Here is a 14,621-nt window from a genome sequence, read left to right on the forward strand (position 1 = left end):
AAAGAACACAAGCATGAGTAAAGAGCAGAATGAAAAAATATTCGCAAGTCACATATCCGCTAAGAAGTTAATATTCACAATAGATAAAGAATAACAACTTAACAAGTCATTAAAAAATGGGCAAAGGACTTAAAAAGACATTTCTCAAAATAAGATATACAAACTGCCAACAAGTACATGAAAAGATGCTCAACATCACTAATCATTGGAGACATGCAAATCAAAACTACGAGATACCATCTTACATCCATTAGAATAGCTACTATAAAATACTGAAGATAAGTGTTGGCAAGGAGTGGAAAAATCAGAAGAACCCTTGTGCACTGTTGATGGGAATGTGAAATGGTATAGCTGCTATGGAAAAAAACATGGTGATTCCTCAAAAAATTAAAAATAGAATTACCATATGATTCAGCAATTCCACCTCTGGGAATATACCCAAGGGAATTGAAAACAGAGTCTTGAAGAGATATTTGTACATCCATGTTCATAGCAACGTTATTCACAATAGCCAAAAGATGGAAGGAACCCAAGTGTCCCTCACAGATGAGTGGGTCAACAAAATGTGGTATATACATACAACAAAATATTGCTCAGCCTTAAAAAGCAAGGAAATTCTAGTCCTGGCTGGGCAAGCACAGTTGGTTAGAGCATCATCTGCCACACCAAGGTTGTGGGTTCAATCCCCAGTCTGGGCACATACAAGAATCAACCAATGAATGCATGGATAGGTAGAACAGTAGGTCAATCTCTCTCTCTCTCTCTCTCTCTCTCTCTCTCTCTCTCTCTCTCTCTCTCTCTCCCCTCTATTTCTCTCTCTCTCAAATCAATCAATCAATAAAAAAGCAACAAAATTCTGACATATATACCAACATGGATGAACCTTCAGGACATTGTACTGAATGAAATAAGCCAATTGCAAAAAGACAAATACTATATGATTCCATTTATATGAGGCATTTAGAGAATTCAGAGAGAAAGAAAGCAGAACAGTGGTTGCCAGAGGCTGGGGGGGGGGGGGGTGGTGGTGAGGGGGGGCGGGGAGTTGTTTAATAACAGATGTAGGATGAAAAGAGTTCTGGAGATTGGTTGCACAGCAATGTAAGTAAATTGTACTTAACAATACTATACTGTACACTTAAAAATGGAAAAAAAATTAACATTATACTAAGTGAAATAAGCCAGTCAAAGAAAGATAAGTACCATATGATTTCACTTATATGTGGAATCTAATGAACAAAATAAACAGACAAAATAGAAACAGACTCATAGAGAACAGACTGACTGCTATCAGAGGGGAGAGGGGTGCGGGGCTGGGTGGAAAAGTGAAGGGATTAAGCACACGCACACAAAATGCATAGACACAGACAATAGTATGGTTATTACCAGAGGAAAGGGAGTGGAGAGTAGAAGAGGGAGTGGGGGGGCGGAAATGGTGATGAAAGGAGACTTGATTTGGGTGGTGAACACACAATACAATATACAGATGATATATTATAGAATTATATATCTGAAACCTATATAATTTTTTTTTAATTTCTTTATTGATTAAGGTGTCACATATTTGTCCTCATCCCCCCATTCCCATCCCACCCCCCTCCCCACGCATGCCCCAACCCCCTGTTGAACTTAACTGTTGGATAGGCTCATATGCATGCACACAAGTCCTTTGGTTGATCTCTCCCCCTCCCCCCACCCTCCCCTATCCTCCCTCTGAGGCCCGATAGTCCGATCGATGCCTCCTTGTTTCTGGGTCTGTTCTTGTTCCTCAGTCTATGTTGTTCATCATTTCCCCTAGATGAGCGAGATCATATGTCACTAGATATATACTTATAAGAACTGAATGTGAGACGAGCAATAATAGTTATGCTGACAGGCAAATGAATCAGGTTAAGCAAGATGAGGGTTAAGAACTGACCATTCAAGAATATGAAAGTCTTGCCGAAACCGGTTTGGCTCAGTGGATAGAGCGTCAGCCTTTGGACTGAAAGGTCCCAGGTTCAATTCCTGGTCAAGGGCATGTACATTGGTTGCGGGCACATCCCCAGTAGGGGGTGTGCAGGAGGCAGCTGATCATTGTTTCTAGCTCTCTATCCCTCTCCCTTCCTCTCTGTAAAAAATCAATTAAAAAAAATAAGAATATGAAAGTCTGATTTCAACAATAAAGATTAAAAAAAAAAAAAAAAGACTATGAAGGTCTGGCACTGGCCGGTGTGGCTCTTTAGTTAGAGCACCAGCCCAAGCACCAAAGGCCCCAGGTTCAATTCCTGGTCAAGGGCACATACCTGGGTTGCAGGTTAGATCCCCAGCTTGGTTGGTGTGAGTGCAGGAGTGTTTCTCTCCCTCTCCACCCCTCCCTCCCTCCTTCCACTCTCTCTAAAAAGCAATGGAAATATACTTGGGTGAGGAGTAACAACAACAGAAAAAGAATATGAAAGTCTGCTCTGGCGGTGTAGCACAGTTGGTTAGAGTGTCGTCCCATGCACCAAATGGTCGTGGGTTTCATTCCCAGTCAGAGCACACACCTAGGTTGTAGGTTCAATCCCCATCAGGGTGCATAAGGGAGGCACCGATTGATGTTTCTCTCTCCCTCTCCCTTCCTCTCTCTCTAGAACCAATGAAAAACACATTCTCAGCCTTAAAGACTGAAGGGTCCCAGGTTTGATTCCGGTCAAGGGCATATACCTTGGAAGCAGCTGATCGATGTTTTTCTCTCATCGATGTTTCTAACTCTCTATTCCTCTCCCTTCCTCTCTGTAAAAAATCAATAAAATATGTTTTTTAAAAAAAGAGAAAAACACATCCTCAGATGAGTATTTAAAAAAAAAAAGGAGCTCGGCCAGTGAGGCTCGGGGGTTGAGCGTTGACCTATGAACCAGGAGGTCACAGTTCGATTCCGGGTCAGGACACATGCTCAGGTTGCAGGCTTGATCCCCAGTCTGGGGCGTGCAGGAGGCAGCTGATCCATGATTCTCTCTCATCATTGATGTCTCTCTCTCTCTCTCTCTCTCTCTCTCTCTCCCTTACTCTCTTCAATCAATACAAATATATTAAAAATAAATAAAGGGAAGAGGAGAAGTGAGGCAGCAGCAGGAAGAAATGGTATCAAGAAAAAGGTTTTTTGGTAAAAGAAATAACAATCTATTTACATGTTGGTATCCTATATAAGAAAGTGGTAATATGCAAATGGTCATTATGCCGTGATGCATAACGACCGATCACCAGGAGGGCGGAGAGCTACAGGAGGGCGGGGCAGCAAGCTATGAGCCCGTGGAGAGCTACCGCGGTGGTGGGCGGGGCAGCCAGCTGAGGCAAGTGGCAGCGAGCTACTCGTGCACGGATTCATGCGCAAGGCCACTAGTGTGATTAAAGTATAAATATTACTGACCCTGACCCTGGCTGGTGTGGCTTAGTTGGTTGAGCATCGTCCCCTGTACCAAGGGGTCACTGGTTGGATTCCTGGTCAGGCTACTGGTTCCATTCCTGTTCAGGTCACAAGCCTGGGTTGCAGCTCCATCCCCAGTAGGGGGTAGCCAATCAATGTCTCTCTCTCTCTCTCTCTCTCTCTCTCTATCTCTCTATCTATCTCTATCTCTATCTCTATCTCTCCCTCTCTCTCCAATAAAAACATATTTTTTTGTTGCTGTTAATCCTCCCCCAATGATATTTTTCCATTGATTTTTAGAGAGAATGGAAGGGGGGGAAATGAGAGAGAGAGAGAAACATCAATGTGAGAGAGACACATTGATTGGTTGCCTCCTGCACATGCCAGGGGATTGAGCCAGCAACGGAGGTACATGCCCTTGACCAGAATCAAACCTGAGACCCTTCAGTCCACAGGCAAATGCTCTATCCACTGAGTCAAACTGGCTAGGGCTAAAAAACATATTTTTAAAAAATAAAAATAAATATTACTGATCTTTAAAATAACCCAATAAAGGATATCAGTACTTTACGATGAAGGATGCAAGGTCAGGGAGCCTAAGAAATTTGGAACTAGGTCATGGCTTTTAAGTGACAAAAGCCACATTTAAACTCAGCTCTAAGTCCACATTTCATTTCACATTTTATATAGACTATAATACTGCCCTCTTTGCTTAATATTAATTTAACGCCTAACATTAACTGAATTACACTTACTAGGATATATTTTAATAGCCTTTTATTATTTTTTTAATTGATTTTTAGAGAGAGAGGAAGGGAGAGGGAGAGAGAAATATCAATGTGAGAGTGAAACATCGATTGGCTGCCTCCTGCATGTCCCCTACTGGGGATGGAGCCTGAAGCCCAGGCATGTGCCCTGACTGGGAATCAAACTAGCAACCTTTCGGTGCCCGACGGAACCCTGCCCAAACAACTGAGCCACACTGGCCAAGGCAGGATGTATTTTTAAAATAACTACTACATTGGCTGAAGAGGCTGTATCCGCTGTTCTGGATAACAATAAACTGAATAACCTTTACAGAGTACACACTCCAGCCATGAAGATAAAACAATCACCTGAATGATTCTCATACAAGGCAACATTACATAAATACCTTAAAAGAAGTACCAAGTATTATGGAGACTCAGAGAAAGAGGCCTCCTTTGGGGCTGGAGGTGGAGATTTTGGAGATGCTTTACAGAAAAGGTAACATTTCAGCTGAACTTAAAGAGATAGGCAGGGTTTTGCAAGACAATTTTGACTGTGAGCTCTTAAAGGGCCACAACCTTGTCTAGCCCCAACGCCTAACACTAACACGTTGCAGCTGTTTAATGAATGTGGGTGGAGCGCATAAATGAACAAAAAGGCCATTCCAAAAGGAAGAAACAGCAAAAGAACCGGAGGCTGAATACATAAGGCACATCAACAAAAGGATCAGAGAGTGGGAGGGATAGGAATATAGACATATATTTGGAAAATAAGTGGAACTTGTCATGATTCTTTTTATATTTTGGCTTCCATATCTATCTCCCATCTTTTTTAAAGATTTTTTTTTAAATGTGTTTTTATTGATTTATTTTTTTTTTTAGAAAGAGAGGAAAGGAGAAGGATGGAGAGATAGAAACATCGATGAGAGAGAAACATCATTTGGCTGCCTCCTGCAGGCCCCCTCCTGGGGATTGAGCCCATAACCTGGGCATGTGCCCTGACCAGGAATTGAACCGGTGACCTCCTGGTTCCTGGGTCAATGCTCACCCACTAAGCCACACCAGCCTTTATCTCCCATCTTTAAGAAAATTCTCTCAACACCATCCCCATCCTCTGCCAGCCTTTACCTCATTCCTCTGCTCCCCATCTTATAAAAACTAATTGTATTGATGTATAATTTATATTCCATGTAATTACCCCATTTCAAGTATAAGTCAATGGTATTTAGATCACAGAGTTGTGTAACCATTACCACAATCAATTTTAGAACATTTTCGTCCTGGCCAGTGTGTCTCCGTGGTTGACCATCATCCCACGCACCAAGAGCTTGCCAGTTTGATTCCCAGTAGTGGGTGTGCAGGAGGCAGCCAATTGATGTTTCTCTCTCTCTCCTCCCTCTCTCTAAAATCAATAAAAACATATTTTTTAAAAAGTTAGAACATTTTCATTATCCTAAAAAGAAACCCATTACCCACTATTACCAGTCACCCCCATTTCCCTCCAACCACCCCGCTTCCCAAAGACCTAGGCAACCACTGATCTGCTGTCTCTGTGAATTTGCCTATTCTGGATGTTTCACACAAATGAAAATATATGTGTTTTTCTGTGAATGGTTTCTTTCACTGGCATAATGTTCTCAGGGCTATCCATTCTGTAGAATGTATCAGTACTCCATTCCTTTTTATTGTTGAATAAAATTAAAAATTCCATTGTATGGGTATATGCAGCATTTTATTTATCCATTCATCAGTTGAGAAATAGTTGGGTGGTTTCCACTTCTGGACTATGATAAACAATGCTGCTTTGAATATTGGTATACAGGTTTTGTGTAGACATATTTTATTTATTTATTTATTGTACTAAGAGATAGCCAGTTTTATTCCAGGCTGGAGCAAGTCTAGCCGTGAGTGAATATAAAAGGCCGTTTTTGAAGAATTACAGGAATTATTCTTTGCGGTGCCTCCACCGTATATCCGTATTTTTCAATATAGCCATTAAGTTTTCCAGCTTTATAAAATGGTATTGCCATCACCACCCAAACTTGGCTAAATATCCCAGACACGGGTGATGCAAGAATAGCTGGATGCAAAAACAGCAAACTGCCTGCACATCTTATTGGTGTACTCCTGATCTCAGGATCCGCCGCCTCATTGTGCAACGTTATCCTGACAGCACAGAGCTCCTGTAATCCCAGAAGTGTGATGAAGAACAGCGACTGCGGCCTGGAATCACTCATACTTTCCAGTGGACTGAATGTCTCAGCCATCAGGTGGGACCACCGCCTGCTGTTTCGCACTCCTCAGCGGCCTTCTCGCTATTCTCTGGCGCCACTACCAGCATGCCCCTGCACATACATCTTAATTTCTCTTGGGTATATACCTACAAGTGTGTTTAACCTTTTAAGGAAATGCCGAACTGCTTTCCAAAGAAACTGAACCATTTTGCCTTCCCACCAGCAGTGTATGAAGGGTCCAATCATTCTACATTACTACCTGTCTTTTTTATTACAGCCATCCTGGAGAGTGTGAAGTGACAGCTCATTGTGGTTTTGATTTGCATTTCTTCAACGGCTAATGATGCTGAGCATCTTTTCATGGCTACTTATAGATCTTCTTTGGAGAAATATCTATTCAGATCTTTAGCCCATTTTTTAATTGGGTTCTGCTCTCCATCTTCATCAAAGTTCTTAAAAGATTGGTCTGTACACACCCCATGTATACTTCCTTACCTTGTTTCACTCATCAACCCACTCCGCCCTTGCTTTTTGCTCCCCACTCTCAAATGGTTTGTTAAAGTCACCAACCACCCTCACACTGACAAAATCAGTGACTACTCTTCCATCTTCATCTTTCAGGATAAAATTATGGTTTGCACATTTGCATTTAATTCCAGCTGACTTCTTATTCTAATCTTTATTTTCCCTGTCCCATTTCTTACCTATATTTTTATTTTACAGCATATTTTCTTATAGAATGAGGAATATAAACCAACAATCAAAGGGTATATCCAGAGAACTACAGGTAACACAACTGGCTAAACCAGAGTGAATATATGGAATAATGGAGAATGATGAAGATTATGACTGAGACTTAATGAACCTGATCATTTGGGAGGATCTGCGAAAGGAGTTGGGCTTATGAGATGCGTTCTTGCATTCTACGGCATCAAGAGAACCAGGCCGGCGTGCAGGCTTGATCCCCAGTGTGGGGTGTGCTGGAGGCAGCTGATTCATCATTGATGTTTCTATCTCTCTCTCCTTCTCCCTTCCTCTCTGAAATCAATAAAAATATGAGAGAGAGAGAGAGAGAGAGAGAGAGAGAGAGAGAGAGAGGGAGAGAGAGAGAGAGAGAGAGAGAACCTTACAGGAAGAACTCTATGCTTAAATGAAACTCTATGGTTGTATCTGCCCCTCCCCTTAACTTGCTTCTTCCTCTCTATAAGTACCTCTCCATCTTGGCATACAGGGCAGTGTAGCTTGCCATGTCTGCATGTACTGGGTTGCAATTCTTTCTTTTCCCTGGTTTTTGTAGTTAATGGGGGTAGATGGGGAAGATAAGGAAAGGCTTGCCCTGACTGGTTTGGCTCAGTGGATAGAGCGTCAGCCTGCGGACTGAAGGGTCCCGGGATCGATTCCAGTCAAGGGCATGTACCTTGCTTGTGGGCACATCCCCAGTGGGTTGTGTGCAGGAGGCAGCTGATCAATGTTCCTCTCTCGTCGATGTTTCTAACTCTATCCCTTTCCCTTCCTCTCTGTAAAAAATCAATAAAATATATATTTTAAAAAAAAGATAAGGAAAGGCTAGATCAATAGTGAGTACTAGGCTAAGGATTTGAACTTTGTTTAGCAGGTACTACTAGTATATAGTCATTAAAAGTTTTTATACAGCCCAGCTGTCATGGCTCAGTGGTTGAGCATCTACCTATGAACCAGGAGGTCACGGTTCAATTCCCAGTCAGGGCACATGCCTGGGTTGCAGGCTAGATCTCCAGGGGGTGGAGGGGGAGAATGCAGGAGGCAGCTGATCAATGATTCTCATCATCGATGTTTCTCTCTCTCCCTGTCCTTTCCTCTCTGAAATCAATTTAAAAAATTTGTTTTAAAGGTTTTATACAAGAAATGCTCAGCACTAGACTACTGGAATGTTGGAAGGTTGTTCTGGCAGCAGGTATAAAATTACCTGGGGGCAAGGATTAGGGGCAGAGAAATAGGAGGTAAGGAGATCATGCTAGACGTTTATTATCAAAGTAAAGATAATCTGTAATGAGACCATAAATTTGTGTAATAGTGCAAAAACAGGAAAGGAGGATCAATGGAAAGACATTACCACTAAACTTTAACCAACTGAGTTAATTGTATTACTGATAACTGCCCCCAGTCAAAAGATGTTAAAACTAAAAGTTCTTAGTCCACAGTTCTACTAAATTTAATTTGATGGAAACTAGATGACAATGTAGTAAACAAAAGAAATTTCTCTCTCCTTGTCTGAACTATAAACAATTTATAGTAGTGCTTCTCATTTTCTTTTCTCTTGAGTAAACTGAAAATTTCAGGTAACTGAAGCTTCTGAAAGAGTAAAGATCTGGCAAAGCCCACCAGTCAAGTGCAAATTGTCCCCTCTACTGGGAGTTCGACCAAGAGTTCAACCAGGGGGCACAGCTGGCTTGCCAACTGCCCTGGGCCCCTCTCCCTGGCCGGCCCCACCCCCAATCAGACCCTCACCCCTATAGGGAGTGGGGCTGGCCAACCATCCACGGCCCCTCCCCGCCGCCAATCCGGCCCAATCAGCCCCAATCGGGGCAGGCTGGCCAGACCCTATCCGTGCACAAATTCATGTACCGGGCCTCCACAAGAGGAAGAAAGAGGTAGAGAGAATTTCAAGGAGGAAGGAAGAGGTAGAGAAAGAGAAACATCAGTGATGATTGATCGGCTTACTCCTGCATGACCCCTACTGGGGATCAAGCCCACAACCCAGACATGTGCCTTTGACCAGAACCGAACCTGGGTCCCCTCCATAACTGAGCCAAACTAAGCCAGGGCACCCACCAGTCAGTCTTACTCTCATCATTGCCTCCCACTCTCCATTGATTTTTCAATATAAGATCAAGAGAAAACAGAAATTTATGCAAAATAGGTTGGGAAAGGCAAATTATCCCAGTCCCTTTTATTTTTTTCCAAAGGAAATGATTGTTGATGCTCTGAGGAGTTAAAATATAATAACACATGCCAGGAAGATGATGTCAGGGAAGGCGTGGTTAAGCCCTTTACAAGTCTGAAATTCCTTTAGTCCCAAACATTTCCTCTTTCAATCTCACCTACCTTCAAATCTCTACTGAGGCAACTCTTTCCAACATTGAAGAAACAGTGCTGAGACCCTAGAACACAGATCTTTCTACTTCAGCCTTCTTTTTTTTAATGAACTAAGATTAATTGAAGACTATTAAAATAGATTTAACGTACCACATTATTTTACAGAAAATCTCTTTGAAATCCACATTTCCCCCCTTCTGTGACTATTTTAATCCAAAGAAAGGAATGGATAGTCAGCACTGCATCCTGCCCTAGCCGGTTTGGCTCAGCAAAAAGAGCATCAGGCCTGGGGACTGAAGGGTCCTGGGTTCAGTTGCAGTCAAGGGCATGTACCGAGGCTGCAGGCTCGTGATCCCCAGCCCTGGTCGGGGTGTGTGCAAAGGCAAGGATTGTGTGTGTGTCTTTCCCATCAATCTTTCTCTCTCTGTCTTTCTCTCTCCCTTTCACTCTCTCTGAAAACCAATGGAAAAATATCCTCAGGTAAGGATTCAAACAAACAAATAAACAAAAATACCACATCCTGAGGGGAAAAATCTGCCTTTATTAGGAATTATACATGTGTTGTTTTGATTTGCATTCCCCTAATAATTAGTGGTGCTGAGCATCTTTTCATATGTCTGTTTGCCATCTGTATGTCTTGCTTGAAAAAATATCTAGTCAGATCCTCTGCCTGTTTTTTATTCGGATTATTTATTTTTTTGCTGTTGAGTTGTAGGAGTTCTTTTTTGTTTTTTAAATATGGAATGCTTCATGAATTTGCGTGTCATCCTTGTGCAAGGGCCATGCTAATCTTCTCTATATCATTCCAATTTTAGTATATGTGCTGCTGAAGTGAGCAAGTTGTATGCGTTCTTTATATATTTTGGTATTAACCTCTAATTGGAAATATCATCTCCAAAAAAAGAAAAAATCTTCTCCCACTTGGGTAGTTGCCTTTTTGTTTTGTTGATGGTTTCCTCTGCTGTGCAGAAGCTTTTTAGTTGGATGGAGACCCATTTCATTTATTTTTGCTTTTGTTTCTTTTGCCTTTAGAGTCGAATTCAAAAAACACCACTGTGGACCATTGTCCAGAAGCTTAGTACTTATGTTTTCTTCTATGTATTTTATTGTTTCAGGTCTTACATTCAAGTCGTTAATCCATCTTGAGTTGATTTTTGTGTGTGGTATAAGATAGTGATCTAGTTTTATTCTTTTGCATGTGGCTGTCCAGTTTTCCCAACACCATTTAGTGTGTATTCTTGGCTCCTTTATTGTAAATTAACTGCCCATATATGTGTAGGTTTATTTCTGGGCTCTCAATTCCATTTCATTGGTCTCTGTGTGTTTTTGTTTAAAGCAGATATTTTATAATTTGTACTTTTTCAGAAGTTTAGAGTTTGATTGTTCTTTCAATTTTTAAAACATTTTTGACATGCCCAAGAACTTTATTACCTGGACTTGTTCTACTTGAGAAACTGAATTCTTTTTTTTTTAAAATATACTTTTATTGATTTCAGAGAGGAAGGGAGAGGGAAAGGGAGATAGAAACACCAATGGTGAGAGAGAATCATTGATCAGCTGCCTCCTGCACGCCCCACACTGGGGAAGGAGCCCACAACCCAGGCATGTGCCCTGACCAGGAATCGAACCGTGACCTCTTGGTTCATAGGTCGATGCTCAATTACTGAGCCACGCCATCCAGGCAAGAAACTGAATTCTTAATAGAAATGGCAAATAAGCCAACATAAAATTATAACTTCACCTTGTCATAGAAAGTCTGGTAGGATACATATACCAAACTGCTGCCAGTTCTTTTCTATGAGGGTGAGATTTGGGTAATAAACTTCAGGACATGAAGGGAGGTCTTGACTTTTAATTTTATAAACCTCTTTATGCTTAAGTTTTTTGAAATTGGCATGTCTTATATTTACTACTAAAAATTAATAAGTTATTTTTAAAATTATACCTTGGGTATAAAAATGCACAAATTAGCCCTGGCTGGTGTGGGTCAGTGGTTAAAGCATCAGTGTGCATACTGAAGGGTCAAGGGTTTGAGGATTCAATTCCCCGGTCAAGGGCATCCCCTCCTTCAGACTGTGGGGGAGGCAACCAGTCGATGTGTCTCTGTGTCTGTCTCACATCGATGTTTCTCTCTCGCTCTCCTCCCACCCTTCCACTCTCTCTGAAAAGCAATGGAAAAAATATCCTCATGTGAGGATTAACACACACACAAAAAATGCACAAATTACATGAGCAAATTCATCCAGAACACTCTCCCCAACAGAGAAGTGAACACATTAAACCCTGTATTTCATCACAAAAACAAAGAACAATGTAGTAATGCTTTGGTCTAAATATATCAAATAGTCACAAACCTACACATACACACAAGGAATCATATATATATAGTCACGAAGTGATATCATCATAACATTGACGTGTAAGAACCCAAAGAATTCTTGACAAATATATTAGCAAGTATGTATCTACCCCGCCCCCCACCAATGTTTCCTGAATTGCTTCTCAAGCCTTACAAGTTATCAAGAAGAGATATAAGATTTAAATATAAACCCATAAGCATATCTCTTTGTCCCCTACACTATCCTAGATTTAGAAGATGGTTCAAATTTTTTATATATACTACAAGTGGAGGAGGGAGTAGAGAGCTAAGAAAAAGAGATTTAGATAGCATCAAATACATGAAACCCCTAGGAGGGAAAAAAAACTAATTCCTGTAATTCATTTTACTTCATTTTAATGGGTCTGGTTAACTGGAGAGACTTGGAGGGGGAAAATTAGGAAGGAAATTTTCATATCGTTCTATATAAGATTTGAAGACTAAAGACAGATGAACTATCCCTCTATCAAAATCATATACAAGGTGTGTGTATGTGTTATAAATATGTGTGTATGTAAATAACCAACAACAGACCCATATTTTTTCAAGGATATAAACAGAATGAACACCATATAAACTAACACCCACAAACTAACGCTAAATGTCTTGGGTCTAAACATTTCACCCACAGCCTTGATCACACACTGTGTCAATCTACCTGTAATAGTCTCTTTAGGTCTATGAGAAAGCAGCAGGAATCCTTCCCCACTTCCAACTCTCCAAGAGATGATCAAAAGGTCCCTAAATGTCTACGGTATAATTTTCTTCAAAGAACAGCTACAACACTGAGAGGGTAAAGGGTCTTTCTCTTACAGCGTGAAGTTCCCCCAATCAGCATTGTATGCCCTGAAATGTCAAAAAAAAAAAAACAAAAAAAAAAAAACCTGCCAAGGATATTCCTTGGCAAATGTTGGCAGGATGTCCACCTCTCTCCAGAGGGCCTATGGGCCCCAGCAAAGATAACTTTTCGGTGGCCTCTGGTTAATCCCAAAGACTCCAAGGATCCCTGCTGAGCCTGGCTATCCACAGATCTCAAAGCACCAGCAAAACCCAAAGAATCACAGACCTTTCTGCCTTAACCCTAAAGTGTGTCTTCTCCTAAGGCTCCTTCCCTTCAGGCTGGGTGGGGTAAGGTCTCGTCTAGAAAAGTATACCCAGTTCTTGATGAAACTGTTGTGATTTCACCAACCATATTTCTGCTACTTGATAATGCTGGTCAGATGGGTAGGAAGGAAGGTGAGGTGGGGAGAATAGAAACAGTTAATCAAGAAGAAAATAATAGTGGAGGGGCGTGGGCCAGGGGCCAGGGTCTGGGATGACATGTTATCCCTGTGGAGATTAGGTATATCAGCAGGAAGTCAAACTAACTTCATTTCTCAAAGATAAAAACTTGTTTTTAATTCCCCTGCCTTCTCGGGCCTCACTTACAAAGACTGTAAATTCCTGGAACTTCAGAACCAGGTGAGAAAAGATGCCAGAAAGTGGTAGAAAAGAGAGAGGTGCTGAGATGAGAAAAGAAATCCTTGTCCTGACTTAAGGAGAATGTTGAAGCCAAGAGCTCTCCCGGATCCCCAGAAAAGGAAGTAGCTGAATTCCAAAAAAAGCACTTTCCCTACCTTTTTGTTGTTCTTGTTAAAGCCAAAAGTCGAAATCCCAGGTCTGGAAGTCACTGATAGCAGCATTTTCTCTTTAATATTAGGGAGCTAAGAGAGGAGAGGGACAGGGAGGGAAGAGAGAGGGAGAGAGGGAGAGAGAGAGAGAGAGAGAGAGAGAGAGAGAGAGAGAGAGAGGAAAGGAGAGAAAGGGAGAGGGGGAGAGGGAGAGGGAGGAAGAGAGAGGGAGGGAGGGAAGGAGGGGAAGGAGGGAGGGAGAGAGTAAAGTGAGGGGGAGGAGAAAGGGAGAGAAAAGGAGCAAGAGGGAGAAAAGTGAGGGGGTGGGGGTAAAGAGTGAGCTGGGGCTGCCTGTTGACGTCACTGGGAGAAGTTAACCCAGAGTCTGAATGAGGCACTACCACTGGGTCCTAATGCCCAAGATGTTATTTTTTAATTTTTCACAAGCTTCGTAGTTAAAGCAAAAAGAAAAGTTCTTAGGTCTGCCCTTTCCATTCCACCCCCTTTCCTCTATGAACAAGTTCTGACTCTCACGAAAAGACCATGAGGATTATTTCCACTTAGATACCAGCTGTAAGATCTCAAGCTTGTCCACCGGGACCCTACCTTGGAGAACGTGTGAAGAAAACCATACTAAGAACACGTGAGGCGAGCTCAGGACTCCCCCCCCCACCCCCCCGACACACACCCTTTATATTTACAGTGAACTTAGCACCTGAAGAAAAAACAAACAGGAGGGCTCGCCAAAGAACAGAGGAAAGCAAAACAGAATATGGGAAGTGACCAGCTCCATGTCCTTGGGCAGTTCTATTCCTCGTGCTAATGGGCTGATGCCTCTCACTGCTTTTCAGATTCCTACAGGTATGACTTCACACCCGGGAAGGAATCACCAAACCAGACTATGTCGTCAAACTCAGGACCTCGTGTTTCTCCTTTCCCCCTGGCTCTCCTGGGAAACGATGCCTCATGCTTTCTTCAGCTATCTTATTGGACTGTTTATCTCACTGTTTCCTAGTCTCCACAGGCCATGAAGCGGAAACAACTAGAGGTACTCACCAAACCTGGAATTTATGCCCAAACTGAAGTTCACAGAGATGTTTGCTTCAAGTTGTCTCTGGGCTGTAGGAAAAAAACCAAAAAACTATTTAAAAAGCATATGCTTCACCAAGAATAAAATTATAAAGTTCTTAGAAA

The 14,621-nt window shown here is 41.8% G+C and overlaps 1 protein-coding gene and 1 non-coding gene across 6 annotated transcripts in view; both read right to left on the minus strand.

Annotated features, from left to right (window-relative positions):
* RBMS2 (RNA binding motif single stranded interacting protein 2) overlaps window positions 1-14,621 on the minus strand; it is a 50,329-nt gene that overhangs the window by 35,358 nt on the left and 350 nt on the right. Inside the window, exon 2 of one of the 5 annotated variants that reach the window (XM_054718957.1) lies at window positions 14,484-14,546. Coding sequence is in view for 4 of the 5 variants with exons in the window: in XM_054718956.1 (XP_054574931.1) it covers window positions 13,434-13,499 (66 nt within the window). In the remaining variant the exon portion in view is untranslated. Of the gene's footprint in view, window positions 1-13,433; window positions 13,592-14,483; window positions 14,547-14,621 lie in introns of those variants that run through there. The other 4 variants (XM_054718956.1, XM_054718955.1, XM_028156238.2 and 1 more) reach the window with 4 other exon arrangements.
* On the minus strand, window positions 10,173-10,279 carry LOC114234175 (U6 spliceosomal RNA). Its single transcript, XR_003620379.1, has one exon. It is a non-coding gene; the product is annotated as a U6 spliceosomal RNA (small nuclear RNA).

This window comes from Eptesicus fuscus, chromosome 7, assembly GCF_027574615.1.
Source record: "Eptesicus fuscus isolate TK198812 chromosome 7, DD_ASM_mEF_20220401, whole genome shotgun sequence".
NCBI classification, from domain to species: Eukaryota; Metazoa; Chordata; class Mammalia; order Chiroptera; family Vespertilionidae; genus Eptesicus; species Eptesicus fuscus.